At 38.2% G+C, this 22,600-nt stretch overlaps 1 protein-coding gene across 1 annotated transcript in view; it reads right to left on the minus strand.

Moving 5' to 3' along the window:
- Positions 1-22,600, minus strand: part of FAT2 (FAT atypical cadherin 2) — an 84,328-nt gene that overhangs the window by 7,779 nt on the left and 53,949 nt on the right. The window contains exons 10-20 of the mRNA XM_039340926.1: positions 16,985-21,040; positions 15,286-15,482; positions 14,786-14,939; positions 13,747-13,980; positions 12,806-13,192; positions 12,178-12,392; positions 11,091-11,228; positions 10,042-10,185; positions 9,271-9,468; positions 7,677-8,487; positions 6,578-6,723 (exon numbers count right to left, since the gene is read on the minus strand). Coding sequence (XP_039196860.1) covers positions 6,578-6,723; positions 7,677-8,487; positions 9,271-9,468; positions 10,042-10,185; positions 11,091-11,228; positions 12,178-12,392; positions 12,806-13,192; positions 13,747-13,980; positions 14,786-14,939; positions 15,286-15,482; positions 16,985-21,040 — 6,680 coding nt within the window. The remainder of the gene's footprint in view (positions 1-6,577; positions 6,724-7,676; positions 8,488-9,270; positions 9,469-10,041; positions 10,186-11,090; positions 11,229-12,177; positions 12,393-12,805; positions 13,193-13,746; positions 13,981-14,785; positions 14,940-15,285; positions 15,483-16,984; positions 21,041-22,600) is intronic.

Genomic DNA, 22,600 nt, shown 5'->3' on the forward strand with positions numbered 1-22,600 from the left:
ACATATTTTAGACCTCTTTTTTTTTGTATTGGCCAAATAAATGGCGGCTTCATTTTGAAATATCTACTGAAACTTCCACATCTAACTGCTTTACTTGTGTCACTGAGCAATTATCACTCCAAAACAATAATTCTTTGTCACTGGACAGTTTGTACACTCCAAGTTATAAGTTTCCAACTAGGTTTCAAATAGCTTCTATAATTTCTGATGAATCGAGCCCTTGCTACTCAAAGTTAATTCTTTCTTCCTGCTCCAATCCTTTGAGCAAAGAACAGGAAAGCTATGGGAAGTAAAGCAAGATTTTGTCTTCCCTCTGTTAGGAAATTTAAGGACCAGGATGAATTGTTATTAACATGACTAATAACACTACAGTAGTCCTACACTTAAAACCATTCATTTAATGACCATTTGAAGTTACAACAGCACTGAAAAAAGTGACTTATGACCGGTCCTCAAACTTATGACTATTACAGCACCCCCACAGTCATTGATCAAAATTTGAGCACTTGACAAGCAGCATTATTTAGGATAGTTGCAGTATCCCAGGGACTTTGATTACCATTTGTGACCTTTCTAGCTAGCTTCTGACAAGCAAAGTCCATAGGGGAAGCTGGGTTCATTTAATGGCTGCATGATCACTTAAGTGCAGTGATTCACTTAATAACCTTAGCAAAAAGGCTGAAAATTGGGTGGGACTGCCTTAACCACTACCTTGTTTAGCAACAGAAATCCTGGTCCCAATTGTGATTGTAAATACTGTAGAGGATATCATTAATATCATTGTGCAATGATATTAATGACTATGTTTATGAAGTTTTTAGCTACACTGATTATATGTATATTCTTTGATATATGTACTACTAAAAAAAAAGAACATATTTTCACCTTTGCTGTTTGTTCTTTTTTTTTTTAAGGGAGGAGCACAACTGATTTCAAACTGAGGTGATTTGTCCAGAACCTCTTTCCTCTTTTTCTTTTCAGCTGCACTGGCAATTCTATTTGACACAAGGACATACAGAAAAGATGGGATTGTGCCATTGCATGTGAAGTACCATGCATGACAGTAGGAGGCCTGACCCAGCTGTCTCTGTTCCTGCCTATTATCCATTCAGAAGTGAAGAAAATACACTGACATTTAAGAATACTTCTGGCCTTTGGATTCAAGCTAATAAAATGGTGCCACAGCAATGATTCTGTTCTCACTCTCTTAATGCAACAGATGCTGTTGCCTATTCCCGGTTGGCTTTTCCCTCACTGCAACCAAGCAGAAGCAGCGACAGGATTCAAACAGGAGAAAGCAGCTGATAATTCTCCATGAATAGAATCAGTAGAGGAAACAGCTTTTTTGTGAAAGCCAAGCTGAGTTAGCTGTTGGTCAGCTTAAGTCTCTAACACCTGGAATTATACACCACTATGCTTCTAAATCATAATTCATCCCATGACAGAAGGATGGTGCCATGTTTACATATGTACAATTCAATAAATACCATTTACAGTAAAAGGCTATGGGAGGTGGGAGAAAATAATCTTTATAGAGATGCCAAGATGAAGTATTTTATGTCCACTATTCCTAAGGGCATTATTAGATGAGTTAGATGAGAATAATTGTATCTGGAACAAATCATGACAGTGAAGGAAAGCATGCAGCTTACTTTATAGAATAATTTATAGTTCCAAATCCCTACCTCATCAGACAGCACTGGGCTATTTTTTCCCCCATGCCTGTCAGGTTTGAAACAATGAGCAGACCCTTCTCCTTCTCTCTGAGAATAGATTTTATGTTTCTCCATGCCTGCCTCAGAAATAATCAGTGCTTTAGGCAGTAGCCTAGAATATGCACAAAATTGGGGCCTGTCATCATTTGGATTCCACGGATAGTCTATTCTTCTATCACAGAGTGAGTCATTTATCCATAAATAGAAACACATAGAATTGGTCATGTCATGCAAAGAAAGATAGATGGGGAAATTGTTGAGGAAAAACCTATAGATAGTGTGGGATATATAAGGCATCTATGAATGAATCTATGGTCACTTCTTTATCTAGTGATCTTAGTGCAAAATTTACTAACAAATCCAGGAGGAGTTTATTAAACAGAAGCAAGATGTGTTACTAGTATTGTTCAAAAGAATGAAACAAATTAGATCTCAATGACATAACATTGTTCTGCCAACAACATTACTAATCCTTAGAAATGAAAGTTTTGTTACAGTTTATATAGGGAAGAGCTTTCGCTACATCCCAGGAAGGAGGAATCTATATTTCCATATAATCTCTGAGATGCCATTCCTAGGGTGTACAAAATTGCAACTTAAGTGCATAAATAGGTTGAAAGAAAGTGATTCAAAAGTAATTTACATCGAAGTTATCTATTCAAATGCATTGTATTTATGCCCTGGCTAGTGTTAGAATGCTGATCTTTTTGTAAATGGCAAGCATGCGCAAAACCTAACAGCAGCAAAGAGGAAATAAGTACTAAAATTCTGAAAACTAACAAATTATAAAATCTCACTTCTCTACCAAATTGTATTAAAATCAATGAGTCATCAACAAATAATAGGAAACTGTATCTGGAGGATGATATTGCCATCTAGTGTTCCTTTGGTAGATGGGCAGCCATATAAATAATATAATAAATAAACATACAGCCCCCCCCCAAAAAAAGAGGGTGCTATGAGAAGGTATGTTGCATCTGCCAAATGGTAGTGGAAGATATTCAAAGACATTAATGTGATTGTATTTTAATCTGGTATCCTATTTGTAAACTCTCAGTGTTAACTTAAAGTGTTCATGAAAAACTAAATTATGATGTAGCATGACTTTCGAAAGTTGTGTTAAATTCTGTGAGGTACTTTAAATCATACACTACGACAGCCAGTGATCATCCATTCATCCGTCTATTAATAGAGGAAAATTTTTTACTCTCTGTGAATAAACGCATATTTGTGAATAAACGTATCAGGTCAATGTGTAACATATGTTCCAGATCTCAACTGAATTAGCTTGCAAACTTGGATGAGTATGTTGATGGCTTAAAGGCTCTTGAATAATTAACTTGAAAGCAGAAAGTCTCATATGTAAGAGTTACAGGCAGATAGTGAGGTTTTGTTTTGTTTAGTACAAATGCTTTGATCTTTGATCTGTATGTGCTGTAACTTTATTAAACTTCTACCCAGTCTTTTGTCATTAAGGCATCTGGCAATGCATAAAATAAGATTTATCTCATAATCTAAAAACACACTATGCTATTCTGAATCAAAGAAAAGGTAAAAGGTAAAATATCCTGTGACAGCGAATGGAACTTCTGATCAGGAGAGAACCTTCTCATCAGAGATGGTCTTTCAAAAGACTCTAACACTAAATTTCCAATGATACTCAGCACTGCTCCAGTTCCTTTATCATCATTGTATGGATATCTGAGCAAACTAGGAATTCTACTCTAATAAATAATAGTCTCCACACAAACATTTCAGTTGAAATGAGAAAATGTATGAACAATTAGGAGATAGCCAAGGCAAACAAACAGCAACACTATTTTAGCCCAGATGTAGAATGCAGAAGTGCTGAGAAAATTAATAAAATATGCCAAATAACTGCAAATTGTTGTCAGCCTGCCTGAACAGTGTTAATTATCTCACTGGTTTCACTCTTTATTTTTACATAAATGTTCCTAAGCACTGGATGCCTACAAAGATTCTTGTGACTGCCTTTTCCGGTTACATGTCATCACAAAATACTCAGTGTATTTAATTATAGGCCCGTTACAGCATTCTTTCCATTGAATGCAGGAAGTATGGCTTTCAAATCAGTACTGTACATAATTTCATATGGATGAAACATACAGGAAAAAGATGCATCCTACTTGAGTAGATTTCAGACAGAATTTAGAAATGTTGGGCAATAACCTGTCTATTTTGGCAAACAGAGATTGATTGATTAAAAACAGGTATATCCCATACAGTTAATGCAAGATGATTCAAAGCTGTTTGCAATCAATTAAAAAAAAGACAAAAATATTGCAATAATAGCCAACAATAGTGCTTGCCATATTTGGATTGTTCAGGTAAAAAAACCTGGATTGACTATCAGATGGTAGAATCAAGTTCGTTTTCAGGATCTTTTTGCTGTCATCTAATGAATGTCCAAAGTTCAGTAGCCCAGGTCTAGTAGCTTAGTCAATATTAACAATTTAAATTCAAGGAAGCAGAGACTGGCACAGCAGATCAAATCAACTATACTGACAATTAACTTGGGAAATTTCAGTCTGACAAATGAACTGCCTGCCAAATTATGAACAGTACCAACAGAAAGAGTTAACTATTACTGTTTCACTGAGCTACTGCTCTCCCCAATATTTGTACATTTAACTTCTTTTTCATTTGCACGCCTCTTTTAAATTTCATGTAATTGTGTGACAATATACCCTCCATCTCATCATCCTTCAAGTCATAAATAAAAATACTGAAGGGAATCAAGCAGGCATCAAACTCTGTGGAATCCTTTTAATATCTCCTTTCAGTTTGATTCAGAAAATATAGTTTGAAGTCAACTATGCATCTCCTTAATAGTTGTATCCTTCAACCTACACTTAAACAAGCTTACTAAAGAGTGTCATGAAATTGTTGTTGAAATGAAAACGAAGTTGTTGAGATTAAGTTATATATGCCCACAAGTTTTATGATGTTCCTACAATCTACTAATAAAATTTCCCTACTAGTAAATGAGATAGGCTTAATTAATCAGGAATTCTTTTGTATTAGTCCAAGCTAACTAGCAGGTGCTTACAAATGGGTTACATCATTGTTTACTCAGAATTTTCCCAGATGCAGTTGATAGATTGACTGATCTGCAGTTCCTCAAATCCTTGCAGTGGGTATAGCTTAGGGGTGTCAAACTACCGGCCTGTGGGCCAGTTGTATCATGCAGAGGCCACACCCACCCTAGCAATGCAAAAAAAGTCACGATATGTTGTGACACGTCACATGACGTGGCGAGTTTGACAACTATGGTATTGCTGCTAAAACTCATTAATGAACTTCATAACTGGAAATGCATATGTAAAAGCGTGGGGCAGATGGGCAAATGGCGACACAACCCTGTAATTTATATGCTTGTATCCTATGTTGGGGCCAGGTATTAAAAGGATGTATTTTCATTATAATGTCTCTACAAAGACAATATTACCTGAGGAGGCCTATGGCCAAAGCTAAAGCACTTTGATGGTGGTGATGTAATGCTTAACAGCAGGCATTTAAAAGTTAAGGAAAGGGAAGGGAAGTGGGAGAAGAAGACATAAAGAAAGTTAAGAATCAGGAAAGTGTAAATCAGAAGTGACTTTACTGGACAATAGAGGATATTGTTCAAGTTGGGAGAGGAAATGAGTAAGGAAAGAACCCAAAATGCTAAAGTTTTGCTGTGAAAACTGCAACAGTAAATGCAAGTTGCCTTCCTTCTGAGTTTAGATGCACATATTGTGATCTGAAGGCACTGAAAAAAGAGCCATAATTACACTCCTTTTTCCCTCCTGAAATTACAGGCAACCTACACCCTTATCCTTTTATCTAGCCCTTTACTCCTAAAGGTAGAATTATGTTAGACCAGGGTCTTCAAACTTGACCTTTATGACTTGTGGCCTTCAACTCCCAGAATTCCTCAGCCAGGCATGCTGGCTGAGGAATTCTGGGAGTTGAAGTCCACAAGTCATAAAAGGGCCAAGTTTGAAGACCCGTGTTAGACTAAGACATTTTATATCTTTTCTGTGTAACATACCTTACTTTTTATCAAGTATTTCCTGTGTATTTATTGTGTTATTTTTATTGATCACATATTTCCTGTACCACATTCAGATTAACCTTTGGTCCTCCAATTCAACCCATCCAGTTTTGAAAGACACATATTTCTACAGAGGCAATGAGGGCAGCATCTAGGACAGTGGTTCTCAACCTTTTTATATGGCGACCCCCGGTCACATGGACGTGTCGTGCATGCGCGGCGGCGCCCCATGCGCGGCGCCCCCCATGCGCAGCACGCATACGCGCCACCGCCCATGCATGACACACATGCGCGGGGCTGCCCCATGCGTGGCCCGTTCCCCATGCGCGGCCCATGCACGGCGCCGCCCCATGCGCAGTGCGCGGCGCCGCCCCCACGCGCAGTGCGCTTATGCGGTGCCGCCCCCATGCGCGGTGCACACACACGGTGCCGCCCCCATGCGCAGTGCGCATACGCGGCGCCGCCCCCTGAGGGGTAAAATGGCGGATCGCGTTGTTTGGCGATCCCCATAAAATGGTCGTTCGATCCCAAATGGGGTCGCGACCCATAGGTTGAGAACTGCTGATCTAGGTTCAAGGAATGTGGTTTCGCAGGAAACCAGATTAAGAGAAACTTGTCATATTTGGCAGAACCCCCCCCTTTTATTTGGTTAATTGCAATTTTATATATAAGTAAACACTCTTATCAAGGAGGCAAAGAAACAGTGTGCTGGTTCCAGCCTTGAGGAGTGGTTTTATGGCAGATCAAAAAAAGCTGATTTGTACGGTCACAGGACAGAGTATGCGTAAGGAATGACGAATCCTACCTGGAGAACAGCACTGTTGCTTCCATTAGTAGAGAGTAGTATGGCATGGAGCTGGTGGGTTTGTAAGTGGAAGTGCATCTGCCAATCCCTTTTGCCTTGATGGTGATACCATATGTAACTGTGCCCACTGAACCTCAAAGCTGTGCCTGACAACAGAAGCAACGAAAACTACAGTCTGAAAAAAGAACAGCTGCAAACAATTGTGCTTCATATCTAATACAATAAATAAAGAACTTTAATTGTTCAAACTTATTTTGTGGTGTTTACTTATTAAACAAAGTTATACCGTTTACAAGGAACCTGGTAGCAAACAATGATAAAAACTGCACCATAATATTAAAACAATGATAGGCTGTAATAAAATCTGTAGTTATTAATCAATCATACTATGCTGGCTCCATCCATATCCTGGCCCCATTGCCTGGGTGAAAAGTCAGATTTTCACTATTTGAAGGCAAACACAAATAAGCATCATTTGTATTTCTGTGGAAGGCTATTACATAAGGCTGGGGTCCCCAATCCCTGGGCCACAGCCCACAACTGTTGATGTTTGGCACCTAAATTCTTTTCTGGCTTAGAAAGAGTCTCATATCTCTTAGTAGCACTGAATAAATGACAATTTCCATCAAATATGGCATGCTTTGCTGCTCTGCCAGATGTCAGGGAAGGAGCTTTTCCCCATTCCTATCCATTCCATTATTTATGGAATCAAGATAAATCTGTGTGCAGGATAGAGTTAATTTGAAGGTCATGAGATAGGACAAAAGACAGTAAAACTAACTAGGATACCACTGGGAGCTCTACAGGGTTAAATCTGCATTTGTAATAAATTAGCTATTTTCTCAGTTTTGGGAAGCAATTCATTTCTCAGTTTTGGGAAGCATTTTTTTTCCGAAACTCCGTGGAATAATCCCCCCCCCTCCATCAGCATAGGCAATGGTCTAGCAGTCTGAACAAAAAATGCAATAAAAATGCCAGAGTTTAGAATAAAAATATTTCAGACACTGTACTCTGAGTAACAAGCAGTGCCAGAGAATACTACAATGTCTGTTTTACAAAGTAGGAAAAATGATTATCGTAAACAGCAATATTTTCTCACCGTTGCAAGTGCAGATCTGTTCTAAACTGTGCCGAGGAGTGAGCACACTGAGACGGGCAGTACTATAAGTGAACACTGTGCCTGGCTCAACTTGAAAGGTTTCTTTGCAAGCACGTTGAATGATACAGTTGGCCTCGTGGCATGGGACATAGGTCACTTTCTTTACCCGCAGACCAACTCGCTGGTCCATTTCTTCAGCCGATTGAGAAATCCGGTCAGCGATGAAGCTGGGCTTATAGAATGAATATTGGGGTTCCCCAACTGCCAACAGAAGATCCACCCCATCAGAAGCCTGTGAAGGTTGCAAACTAGCCATGTGGACATTCTGTCGCTTTGTCTCTAAGATACTCCCCAGAAAGCGCTGCAGGTTGCGCCAGTGGTCACTTATAAATTCTTCTGGGTTAAGATGGCGGAAGTGCAGCATCACAGCTTTATCGAGGGCATCCTGGCTGAAGGACCATACATGAATCTGGACTCTGATTATGGTTGAAAAGGTCCCATCGCTAACACTTACATTCAGAGAATAATGGCCATGTTGGAGACCATCGGTTGCAATTATTTTTCCATCTGAAAGTCCCACAGAGAAATGTTTCTTTTCAGGAACTACTGACACAAAGCTGTATAATAGAGTATCATGGGGGTCTCGATCAGTGGCATGAATTTTGCCAAGAACTCCGCCTCGGAAGATTCTTTCATTAGTTGTGATGAAGATCTCGAGAGGAAGTGCTGAAGGAGGGTATTGGCTTTGTTGTATCACATGGATGTTTATAAATGCCGAAGAAGAAAGAGGAGGGAGACCACTATCCACAACCTATTGGACAAAATTGTGAAAACCTTTACTATCGCCAGAACTTACATACTTTCCTTGTATATCTGATTTGCTTATTTAAGTCACAAAGCAAGGAATCCAAACTATCAAAAATCCATTTACCCCAGTAGCCATTTCTTCCATCAGCCAACAAAATGTCTTTCTTGCTATTATTCTCAAGAAACACCTATTTCAATCCGACAGCTACCATTTCATCTTTAGCATACTGGCAGGAAACTAAGGCAATCAACTGAACATTTAAACGCTGGAAAGATACTAGTTGCATTTGTGCATGACCACATTGAAATCCAGTGAAAATATCTTTGGGAATTAAGGGACCCGAAACTATACCTGCAGAACTTATGAACTTTCATATTCTATTGCCTTCATTCTCAAATATTATTGGTATCTATATGTTTCAGCAACATTCCAGAGGGTCTGAAATGAAATCCAATTTTGATAGATTCTACTGGCATTATATAAGACTGAGTTTCTTTGAAAATTAATGCCAAAACTGTACTTGGATTCTACTATTTTATTTCTGAAAAGAAGCTGGGATTTTCTTTTGATACAAAATGTCACTGTACAAGCCAGTAGCATTTGATGAACAGTAGTATACAGACAAGATTTCCCCTGAACAGAGTTAAACAACTTTTTCCCATAATGGTTGACTAATTGGCATCCCCTTATCTACTTTTCCTTGGTCACTTCTTGTTAAAAAAAAATGTTAGAAGATCCAATCAGACGTCTCCTATTAGTTTCAACTTGACTTGGACATAAATCTACCTGAACTTGCAGAAGATATTGTTCCTTTGTTCTTCTGTTCAAGATGGATGATGTCACTAACACTCCATCCTGGTTAACCTGGAATGCTCTTCCTTCATTTCCCTCAACAATTTGAAAAATGTATGGTGGTCCATTCTCTGGAGAATCTCTGTCATTCATGATTAGCTCCAAAACACTGGTGCCAACTGGAGAGTTCTCCTGGTATGTTAGTTGAAGAAAAGCAAATTAGTTAGAAAAAAAATTGTCCCCCTTGTTTGGGAGGAAAAGGGACAGATGACAGAATGGTTAAGAAAATGCAAACAGAAGAATGGTCTGTAAATTAATCTAAAAATCATTATTATGTGCATAATAAACATGTCCCAGACATTCCTTACTTATCTGAAAGCAAAGGGACTATGGCAGGGTCTTCAAACTTGGCCCTTTTATGATCTGTGGACTTCAACTCCCAGAATTCCTCAGCCAGTGTGCCTGGCTGAGGAATTCTGGGAGTTGAAGTCCACAAGTCATAAAAGGGCAAGTTTGAAGATCCCTGGACTATGGTAATTTGTCTACTACTGCTATATCTGCTGATCACAGGTGTACAATCTACATCAATGGTTTTATGTAGCAACCTTTAAATGAATGGGATTGCAACTGATTGATTTCTTACTGCTACTAAGTTTCTGCTATCTCTGAGTCTTTAGCAACTCTATGGTTAACCTGGCAGCTTTCAAGATTATCTCTGTAAAAGACTAATTGGGTAAGGTTGGTCTCTGTGAATTACTACCTTACCTGAACTGCAACACTGTAATTAAGCTGAAAAAACCTAGGTGGATTGTCATTAACATCAGACACATGAATGAGCACGATGGTGTCACTGGAAAGCGCTGCCTGCCCATTGTCCATGGCTTGGATTTTGAGCGAATAGCTGGATATCTAAAAAAAACAAAACAAAACACGTTTGGAAGATTTATTACTCCAACAATTACCATATTTTCCGGTGTATAAGACGACTTTCTAAACCATGCAAATCTTCTCCGAAGTCAGGGGTCGTCTTATACGCCGGGTCGTCTTATACACCGGAAAATATGGTATTAACCCAGTGTTTCTCAAACTTGGTAACTTTAAGATTTGTGAACTTCAAATCCCAAATTTCCCCAAGCTGCCAAGTTTGAGAAACAATGTATTAACCAAATATTGATTAAATAATTATGTACTCTAGTTCTTAATACAGATGGTTAGATTCTTTCTGAACCCACCACCCCAAATTCTACCAGGCAAATAATAAGAATTTATTACATGACATGTTTTGCTACCCATAACTCATTTATCAACTTCAATACTGGATTCTAAATAAAGAATACAGTTGTACTTCTGTTTTCTAAGCAAGGTAATTCTCAAATAGAGAACAAAGGCACTAAATAATAAACTCATGACTGAGTCCATTAAGGAACAAATATCATTTCTTGTCATATAGTGAATATTAGGGATGTGGAAAGCAATTAAAAGGGTGCTTTGCAATGTCAGAAACCGCTGGGGGGGGGGGGCTGTGCACATACTCACATGCAGAGGCAACTGTGAGCAGCTTTTGAGTCAACTATGTGAGACCACTTTAAAGATTCTTTGGATCTTTTTCAAAAGTTTGCACAGCACCACTGAACTGCAGTTCCTTTCATTTTAGAGCAGCATCTGGAATCTTTCTAAGGTCAAAAAAAGGCCAGTGGGTCTTTCTTGGTTCTTATGTCAGGAGAGGGGCATTATGAATTTCACTTGCAACATGTCTTGTGGAGCTAGGGCTCAGAGATTTTATTTTCAGTATCAAAGTGAACCATGTTACTCACTTCTTCTCTGTCCAAGTGTTTGGTAGTATAGATTTCTCCAGCTTTGGGATTAATCATGAAATGACCTAATGAATTCCCTTCCACAATAGAATATGTGATCTGATTGTTCATCACTCCATCCTTATCATTAGCTAAAACCTGTCAAAAGGATAAAAAATGCAGTAATAATAGCAAACAAAGACAGTCTTCTTTGTGGGTACAATACCATTGGCTATCCCAGTTCCAGCTTTTTAAAGAAGATATTAATTTTGGGATTGATTTCTAATATAAATCCCATCGATGTTTGGCTTTCAACACTGATGTGATTCCTTCCTTCCTTCCTTCCTTCCTTCCTTCCTTCCTTCCTTCCTTCCTTCCTTCCTTCCTTCCTTCCTTCCTTCCTTGTCAAAAGTGGTTTCTAGTAGCCTGGTCTGACCATAGAAAAGACTGGAGATAGTCTTCAACAATGCCATTCTGTCTTTCTCTCTCCCATATCACTGTTTATATGCATCCTCCAATTCATAGTTTTTTCAAGACAGCAAAACACAAAATGAGAGCAGCAGAAATGAGGTTGTAGCATAAGTCTGGCTTGGACAACCTATAGTCCTAAAGTCATATGCAGGCATAAGAACTACAGAGTAAGGGGAGTGGGAGTACCAGTGACAAAATGTATGTTATGGTGACATGAAACAAGCTCTGCCTCTTATGCCCTTGCTTGCAACATTGCAATAAAAGTAACTATGAAAACTAAGATGTTGCATCATAGTATTATGATGTATGTTTCATCATTTTGGCATGATCTTAGTCAGAAACAGATGCCTGTGCATGCAGATCTTGAGGCCTTTTTACAGATTTCCTGACCATCGATGATGCAACAATTGGTAGTGTACATTCCTATCATTTTGAGCAAAAATAATGCAAACTATTACTACACCATGAGCTATAAAATAGGAATAATTGTAACTTTGAATAGCAGTAAGTCTTCCTGAACATCCCTCAAAAATCCAGGCAGAAAAACATGGAAAATAGAACCCTGCCCATTACTAAATGTTAAATGTGGCTTGCATCCCACAAAATATTGCCCACCCTGATTATGATTATGTCTCACCATGAGCACTATTTCACCAATGGCCGCATCCTCGCTGATGTCGGCAATATAAAGATCTTGGTCAAATTCTGGCATGTGATCATTTATGTCTGTGATGTTGATTATAACCATTGTGACGTCACTGAGAGATGTAGAAATCTTTCTTATACCCTCGATGGTTAAATAACAATCATGGGCAACTTCAAAATCCAGAGTTCCATTAACATACAGGATGCCTACGAATACAGGCAGAATTAAGATTTAAAAAACAAACACACAAAATTAAAACAGCCCAACTCTTGAAAACTGGCTAACTTGAAAATTTTTAACCATTCAAAACAAACCAGCAACAAAAACGTGACGGTTGTTGGGTGCCATCTAGTGGTAATAGGATTGCCACATGGGCACATCAACTTGTCTCAGATAAATCAATATTTTTTAATTAGAAATTTCAACATTTACTGAGTTTTGAGTAGGAACGTTAAAACGTGAATGCGAGTAATGTTCAACATTTCTCTAAATTCTTTCTCTGTCTGAAATCTCGATATGTTCATAATTAAATCAGAAAAGAAATAGATCAGAGATAAAATAATCCTTGTTATAAGAGAACAATCAGTAGACTGAATTATTTGCTGAAGAAAGAACTCACCAGTGCTTGAATGAAGCCTGAATTTCCCAAGATCATTTCCATTTGTGATTTCATATCTAATCTCTGTGTTTGCAACAGTAGCTCTTGTCAAGGTAGATAGATTTAAAACTTCTGTCCCAACAGCCACATTCTCTTTTACCTCAACTAAGTATTCTGTGTTGAGAAATACTGGCAGATATTCTTTTAAATCCACAACTGAGACAGTCACAGTAGTAAAGGAAGAGAGGGACTGTGGAACTCCCCTGTCCTTAGCCAACACGGTCAACTCCAAAACTGAATGGGATTCCTTCAGAGGCTTCTCTAGACGGATTACACCAGTTATCTCATCGATTGAAAAGTGGCCATTAGCTGACTCAGCAAGGTGATATCTCACCTCACCATTGAGAACTGGAAAACATCAAACGAGAAATGTCATGCAAGAATTCGCTTGATTTGGGAATTACTCTTTCAGAAATGGGATGAACTGAAGGGAAACTAGTACCTGCCATCATTTCTTTTTTAAAAATATTTTTTTTATTTAGCTCCGAAGTTAAAATACAGAATAAAAAGAAAAAGGGAAGACATCAACTACAAAACAACAACAGCAAAAACCGAGCGAAGAATAAAAAAGTGTGAGGAAGAAATAACAAATAAATCATTAACATTCAACATAAAATGTCCACCCTGACTGAACGCTGAAAAATATATATCAAATACCTGATACATTTCCCCTCTCCTTACATAACAGGTCTACTATTTCCCCATCTTTATTTATTAAAAAAATACTATGTTACATATAAAGATGTCACCAAGGTGGAAATCTGTTGCCTATCTATCAAGATGACCCACTATCTATAAGAGAAAATATTAATACTGGTAGGTAACCTCATAAACAAGAACATGCCATGTCCTTTAAGCATTGAAAACAACTGCACATGACATAGGATTTGGGAACAACTTACTTTCATCAGGATCCTTTGCAAAGACAACTGCAATGGGCGTTTTTATTGATGTATTCTCATATATGGCTACAGCACAATGACTGGGATAGAACATGGGAGCATTGTCATTGGTATCCTCTACGTGCACAGTAATTTCCATCTGACAAAAACGCCCTCCTCCATCTGTTGCCTTGGCAACAAGGTGATACTTTGATTTCAGTTCCCGGTCCAATAATGTAGAAGTAGTCAATTCTCCTGGTAAGTATAGATGGAAGGCAAAGATTTGGTGCAGGGCTTTCAATACCATTATTTAAGGGCAAGATTCTTTCTATGCGAAGGTACATTTTAAAACATTTTAAGAAATAGAACCAGGCAAATAGAAAAAAGGATACAACTATAAATGCTTACCAAAGATTCAAAAAAAATATATTTCTTACTCTCCTATTCCTGGACACCACAGAATTCTTTAGAATTATATTATCTAAAAACTATAATATTTTATGAATTGATATCTAAGAAATCTTCATCTTTCCACTGGAATTGGGTGGCCAATAAATTTAAATATAATTATAATAAGTTTTCAGATTTGGGCTAATCTTTTATAAGACTATTTTGCAAAAAAATACCCATGCATACTCATTCATATAAATCTTTCTATTTTAAGTCTTATAGGAGCCCTACAAGGTAGTATCCAAGGAAACCTGATTTCTTAATGTAAAGTCTTCTCCTTACATCATAAGAACAAGAAGGAAAACACCAGGCAAGACTATTACAGTGAGTTTTGGTGCATGAGAAGAGAATAATATTTTACATTAAATTAAATATTCTTTCTAGGGAAAATCCCACCAACATTTTACAATATGAGGACATACTTACGCCAATCAAGAGAGAAACATCAGTATTAATATTTCAACTAAAGAAGTCTTCAAAATGCACCGAAAAGTCTACCTACCTCTACTTATAGTAAACAGGAGCAAACTGTATTATTCATACTAATAAGTGGTCAAAGAATGAGTATGAACAGCAAAACTGCACTTTTAAAAGGACGTAATAATTTTACCTGTATAAGAGTCCAGTCTAAAATCCTCAGCACCAACTCCATGAAGGCTGTAAGTGATCTGACTATTGCTACCAGCATCAACATCTGTAGCCAACACTTTCAGAACAGAAAATCCTGGGGATTCATTCTCTGAAATTTTCCCTTCGTATAGTGTCTGGAAAGGAAGAAAATTATTTTACCAATTTAAAAGGTTAACATTAAGCCACGTGCCCAATATACCTGTTTGTTAACCAATAACAATGAAGTGTCACAGATGGGCTCCTTCCTGCCACCCTAATGCTATCCAACATTATGTTATTCCAAGATAGTAATAATTCATGTATCTTCCAAAATAAGCAACTAATGGAGGATTCAGTATTGTGCAGATATGTAATTATTCAAATAATTGCTCCATAATTGTGATTTCTCCAGGTCAACTCTGGCACCATTTCAATACAGATCCTGTGTATACATGTTTGCATAATTTCGGAATGAGGCCTTTTACATGCATCTACAATTACCTGCTTGCATTCAGGGCTGTTATCGTTAACATCAAGGACTAAAATCTCCACTTCTGTGGCTGCTTGAAATTTTCCATCAGACACCATGACTTTGAGCACATATTTTTCTGTTTCTTCCCTGTTCAGAGGCTTCTTGGAAAAAACCTTCCATTTTCCATCAACTTCACTGATACCGAATTGCCCCATAACATCTCCTTCTGATAAGATAGAGAATATATGATTATGAAAAAAGAAGTGTTTCAGGTTTCAAGATAACAAAAAGATTACTCACCCATGTTATGTGTAGACCAGGGGTGTCAAACTGCCGGCCCACTGGCCGGATGCATCATGCTGAAACCGCACCCACCCCATTGCCGGCAATGAAAAAAAAATGTCATGATATGTCGCAACACGTCACGTGTCATTGTAAATTTGACACCCCTGGTAGACAAACCAGAAAATTTACTTGCTCTGTGACATATAATTGACATCATACAGAAAACTGAGTTCATTCATAAAATTTAACCAGTAGATTGAATGGACTGATTATGGTATATGTTGAAGTAGCTATTTCATTAACCTTCACTCTGCGGGGAAAGGGGGGGGGTTATAATAGATACTGACTATAGACTAATTACGAAAAAGATATATAGGGAACTGACTAAACAATTCTTTAGTATGCTGGACAATGTTTCAATCTACACTGACCATTTGCAAAATGATTTATTTGATATATTACAGTGAAATACAATTCTTTTTAGTTCTATATCTGTGTTGAATAAATTGCAAATTATAAAATATGTATCTATAGGTTATATTTATCATGCAAAGACACATTTGGTTAATATAGACCAGTGGTGGCGAACCTATGGCACATGTGCCAGGGGCGGCACTCAGAGCCCTCTCTGTGGGCATGCGCTGTTGCCCCAGCAGAGTTCAACAGAGTAGCGAGCACATGGCATTTGGACGCAACAGGGCAGGAAGTGAGCAAGCAAGTGCTGTTGGCCCCCGAGGATGCCCCAGAGATGGCGAGGGACTGGCCCCCACTGCCCTGGCCACGCTCACCCAGTCTGCCAGGACCAGTGCAGCCATGACCACCCAGTGGGCCACGCCCCCCGAGGGCACCACAATGCTGATGCAGCCCTGGCACTTTGTGATAAATAAGTGGGTTTTGGATTGCAGTTTGGGCACTCGGTCTCTAAAAGGTTCACCATCACTGATATAGACAATTGACATGAGAGTTACAGTATATGCATAATTAACTTTTGATTGTCGATTAGAAATTTAATTCAGGACTGGAATTAAAATTGCAAGTTCAAATTAATGTACATAATTGACTAATCGCAATTCTGTTTTAGAGTCAGATAAATGTCATATAGTTAAATCACAATGCATTTTAGATCAGAATTTTTCTTCATAGCAATTATTGAGCCTAGTGTAGAAGATCTCTATATAACAAGACCTAATAGAAAGTACTCTTTCTAGGAACAACGATATGTAGCTATTTCTCTACACATTTAGTCTCAAAATATCTCTTGATAAGACATATGTTTCACCAAACGGCCATTGTTAATAATGAAAATCACCTTATAGTTGCAACTAACAGATATCAGTAAAACTAATTTATAGAAAAGGGTGCTTCTTAAAGTTAAGTAAATTTATTCAAAGCACCCTCCCCTCATTTTTATTTATTAAAATCTTAACAGAAATAGATACTTACCAGTGATGTAACACATGACCTGCCGATTTTCTTCTGAAAGATCTCTATCAATAGTATTAAGAATGGTAATCATCTGCCCAGGCTCAGCATTCTCAACAACTGATCCTTTGTAAATTTCATTGGTGAACTCTGGAGCATTATCATTTTCATCAGTGACAGTGACTTCTACTAGAGTTTGAGAAGAAAGTTGGATTTTCTTTCCATGGTCTGAAGCAACAACAAAAAATTTGTAGCTTTTCTGAACTTCACAGTCTAGCTCTTTAAGGGTCATAACCCAGCCATTTCCACTATCAATGGTGAAGAATTCTCTGATGTAGCTTAATTCTGATCCTAGGCTATAAGACACTTGCCCATCACTTCCAGTATCCTGGTCATTAGCAGTAATCTGAATCACAGGGGTCCCTGCTGGCATATTCTCCATAACAAAAGCTCTGTATGGATCTGCCTCAAAAATAGGTTTGTTATCATTGACATCTTTTACATGGATGTTAATGGATGCTAAAGAGACCAAGTCAGTATTCTTATATGAAGAATGAGCCAAGACATCTACTTGGTACCATTTCATCTTCTCATAGTCCATTGCCTTCTGAACAGTCAAGGTCCCTCTTTGCTTATCCAGAGTGAATATCCCTTCTTCATTATTTTCAGCAGAGGTTCCTTGTACCAGACTGTAGATGATGGGTTCTTCTCCTATAGCTCGAACTGATCCTATTTCTGATCCTTCTGGGAGATCTTCAGATGCTGAGAAGGTATATAATGGCTCAGAAAACCTTGGCAATGACATTTCCTTTGGAACAACTTGAAGATTCACTGGGACAACTGAATGCCAGTGGGGAGGCTTGGCATCTTCAGCTTTGACTCTAAATTTCACTGTTCTGTTTTCTAGTCCCTTGAGACTCTCCTTGACTATGACAACACCCGTGACAGTGTTAATCTCAATCACATCTTCTGCAATGACTTCCTCCATTGTATCAACAGAGTAGGTGACATCAGCATTCACTCCTTCATCGGCATCATAAGCTAAAACCTGAATGACTGGAGATCCCTTCCTCATATTGGATTGGATAGACAAGAGGTATTCAGAAGCTTTGAACTGAGGTGGATTGTCATTTTCATCTGTAAGTATTATTTTGACAGTGCAAAATGCTACCTTTCCTCCTCCATCCTTGGCCATGATTTTAATATCAACAACTCTTTCTGTAGAATTTTCTCTGTCCAGTTTCTGCAATGTTTCAATGCGCCCCTTATCATCTATTAGAAACTTCTCCTGACCAAGCTTGTTTATGATGATGTAATCTATGGTGCCATAAGCACCATCATCTGGGTCAATAGCTGACAGCTCAATCACTTTAGTTCCTATTTTTGCGTTTTCAGCTAATACGGCTTCGTAAACATCCTGCTGAAACGCCGGGCTGTATTTGTTTACATTAGTTGTGTTGATGTATACTGGCACAGTGGTCTTAAAAACTCCATCTGAAGCAGAAACCCTAAGACTGTAAAAAGATTCCAGATTTTTTTTGCAGTGATTTAGTGTAGAAATGATACCAGAAGTGCCATCAATGGTGAAATGCCTTTTCTCATTTCCTGAAAGTATCATATATTCCAGCCTAGGGGTATCCCTGCTGTCAGGATCAAAAGCCTGTACCTTTACCACAACCTGACCACAGCTGACCATTTTACTCACATTAGCCTGATACTGAAGTTGACTGAATTTTGGTGGATTGTCATTGATATCCAGCACATTAACTATCACAAGAACTTCACTGCTGAGTGGAGGTATCCCATGGTCTGTGGCTCTCACTTTAATATGAAATTCATGGTTCGTTTCATAATCTAGAGCCCGAGTTGTTGTTATTTCACCAGTGCTGCCATCAATACTAAAGAACTTTGAGGCATCTGAACGATCCTTTAAAATCTGATATGAAATGAGTTTGTTCCACCCTGAATCTTGGTCTGTAACCGAGAGCTGAATCACAGGGGTCTGAGCTGGCATATCTTCTGAGACATACACAGTATAAACAGTCTGTGAAAATAAAGGAAAATTATCATTCACATCCTCAACGTGAACTTCCACAATTGCTTCTGAATAGGAACCCGTTGCTGTTTCTGTAGCTCTGACGGTAAATGTATGTTTCGTATCAGATTCATAATCCAGTTGGCTTGTGACCATAAGCATGCCAGTCTTGAAATCAATGTGGAACTGCCTGAGAACGTCTTTTTCCACAATGGTATATATCAAGCGTAAGCCTTCAGGGCTTCGGGCCTGGAGGTGGAGAATGGGTGTGTAGGGTGGACTGCTTTCAGGCACTTTTGCAGCATAGAAAAGACTTTGGAACAGAGGGCTGGATTTGTTCTTTACCATTATGGTAATCTCTTCCTCAGCATACAAGGGAGGCTCACCGGTGTCTCGGGCAATAACACTTAGTGTGTATTTATTTAAAGTTTGCAAATCAAGGGGTTGTTTGAGTGAGATGTCTCCTGAAGAGGGGTCAATCCAGAAATGCTGGTAGTCTTCCTCCAAGGAGTAAAAAATGACTCTGTTATTTCCCAGATCCTGATCTGTGGCAGAAACCCTAAAGATAATATCACCTGGCTCAGTGCCAGCCTGTATTGCTATATAATAAGGTAGGTTTTCAAACTGAGGTGGGTTATCGTTAATATCATCCACTATTATTCTTACAATTGCTTGAGATACCCGTGGTGGATTTCTAGTATCTTTTACTTCCACTGCTATTTCATACACATCTTGAATTTCACGATCAAACTTCACGTTCTTGGTCTGTAGCACTCCTGAAGATGGAATCATTCTGAACCATTCTGTGCCATTCAAGACAGAGAAAAAAAGTGGTTCTTTCAGTTGATTCCCAACAACACCAAGAACGATAATAATCTGAACCTCTGTGGAATTTTCCTTTACTGTGGCCAAATATAAATCTTGATCAAATTTTAAAATGCTGTCCTGCGGCTCAGTAAAATGTAGTCTGACCAAAGTACTGGCCACGTATAAAGCATCTCCAGCTCTAACTGCAAGTTCGTGATAGTTTCCCACATTAGTATGATTTAGTAGAGAGATAACACCAGTTGTTTTGTGGATGAAGAAAGTATTTGCAGGGTTCCCTTCGGCTATACTGTAGATTACTTCTGAGTCTTCATCTTCTGCATTAACTTTTAAAAGTTCCATACCATCATGAATAGGAAGCATCACAGAAAGGTCATAAATACTTTTTATAAACACTGGAGGACAGTCGTTTATATTTCTGATATAAATGGTGACTTGAACAGGTTTGGAAGCAAACAAAATGGGATTGCCACTATCATGAACTTGGATACCAAAGTGAAAAACGGTGTTATGTTCATAATCTATATCAGCACAAGTAGTGAGAGTGCCCATATTTTGGTCTATTTTGAAAAAAGTCATGGCCTCCGACTCCAAAATTTCATAAATCAACAAACCATTAGAATCTTGGTCAGCATCTGTTGCATTTATCACCAGCGGCACATTGTTTTCATCCATAACTATGCTACCAAATGGAACATTCTCATCAATCCAACCCACAAAAGAAGGCTTATCAAAGATAGGCATGTTGTCATTTTGGTCTATGAGATAAACAAACACTGGAACATCCGTAAATGATCCTGCCATGCTGGTGCCTCGAATGTTCAGCTGATAAGATGAAGTCTGTTCAAAATCTAAGCTCTTCTGGGTAAAGATAAGCCCAGATTGATAATTGATGGAAAAGAAGCCGTCTTTATCTCCAGTTTTTATTTCGTAAGTAACAAATGAAGAGCTTGTAGCTGAAACAAGGATAACCGGAGAACCAATGATTGCAGATTCACTGATCTCTACAACATATTCTTCTTCTGTAAACTGTGGGGGAGTAGCATCAGAAGGCTTAACATGAATGTTCACAGTAGTTGAATCTTTCAGTTGGGGAAATCCTTGATCTTCTGCTTTTACTGCGAGAGTAAATCTTTCTTGCTTGGATTGATCTAACTTCTGAGAAACTGTAATAATTCCAGATAATTTGCTGATGGTGAAAAAGTTTCCGTTATTCCCTGGAAATAAACAAACAAATCTTAAATGAAAAAGCATGATTGAATTCTACAATATTTATTGTTTTCCATCACACTAGTTTGTTATACTTAAATGTGTCCTTTTTTTAAGTCCCTGGAAGAAGTACCGTATTTTCCGGCATATAAGACAACTGGGCATATAAGACGACCCCCGACTTTGGAGATGATTTACATGATTTAGAAAGTCATCTTATATGCCGGAAAATATGGTAGATTTTTTAAAGTAGATAAATAAGTCTTGCCCTGCCTTTTTTTTTTGTTTTGTTAGTTTGGTCTTTTTAAAACTAAAGATGTGGAAAATGGGTATATTGCATTTCTCCTGCATGAATGTATCTATTTCCTCTGAAAACAAAAACAACAAAACAAGAATGCAAATTGAATATTCTGGCTCTAGCCCTTTGATGATGTCATTGTGCCACACTCCCTAAGCTCTCTCTTAAATAAATTAAAGTGTACCAGCTGATGACTTTGGAGACACTGATGCTATCAGAGACACTTGTCTTTAAGCAGGTCTGTTTACTTGTTATCCTGTTCTCAAAACTGTCCAGCAAACAACTCTGGAAGGCAGAAAAAAAAATAGTGTCATCCTCTGTCAATCTTCCAGTCACTCTAAAAGTAAGGTCCCCACACATTTCCCTGCTCTCATTCAAATGTTCAGTTTTCCTCCTTTGCCTCGACTGTTCCTTTTCGTTTGAGCAAAACACTTTGAAGATCAGCTGAAGGTCAGCCATTCACTGGATACTTTGCAAAAGAAAGATCATCTCTTCAAAATGAGCCAACCCTTAGCATTAACTCTAAAAGCTGTTAGACCTCTCCTTTTATCCTGTTGCTACAGTAGAACTGTATTTATTTTGTATCCTAAATATTACTGGTTTGAAACTAGCTGGATTTTTTTTGTTTAAATTCTGATTTTTTTTTTCCTGAACTTCTCTCTTTTTTATGTCTGTCCGTCTGTCTGTCTATTTATCCAGTGCTTTTTTTGTAAAAAAAAAAAAAAAGGTGCCAGAACTCACACATGTCATATAACCTGCCTTGCCTACCGTACAAGGTTCCATCCAAAAAAGGTGCCAGAACTCTGTTCTGGGCGTTCTATAACAAAAAAAAGCCATCTATCTATCTATCTATCTATCTATCTATCTATCTATCTATCTATCTATCTATCTATCTATCTATCTATCTATCTATCTATCTATCTCCTTTAGTGCAGTTCTGCCATTTTATTGACTTTCCAGTCATCTGAGGTCAGTTTTCACCCTCAGCTTTCGGGTAAATTATGGACTATTTGGGGGTTGGAGTGAAAGTCTTCTTCTCTGAATTGTATCATATAAGTTCAACTTATGCATAACTTTAATTTCTCTCTCTCTCTTGGGTGCACGCGTACACACACACACACACACACACACACACACACACACACACACACACCATGTATGTCCTGCCCACAGAAAGGAAAGTGACTGGTGTTTATCTTCCAGATACAGAAGGAGGAAAGGGGCATAGAACCAGGAGAAACGACACCAAAGTGACTCAGTCTGGATATGA

This window comes from Crotalus tigris, unplaced genomic scaffold (assembly GCF_016545835.1).
Source record: "Crotalus tigris isolate CLP2741 ecotype Arizona unplaced genomic scaffold, ASM1654583v1 scf7180000017754.2947050, whole genome shotgun sequence".
Lineage (NCBI taxonomy): Eukaryota > Metazoa > Chordata > Lepidosauria > Squamata > Viperidae > Crotalus > Crotalus tigris.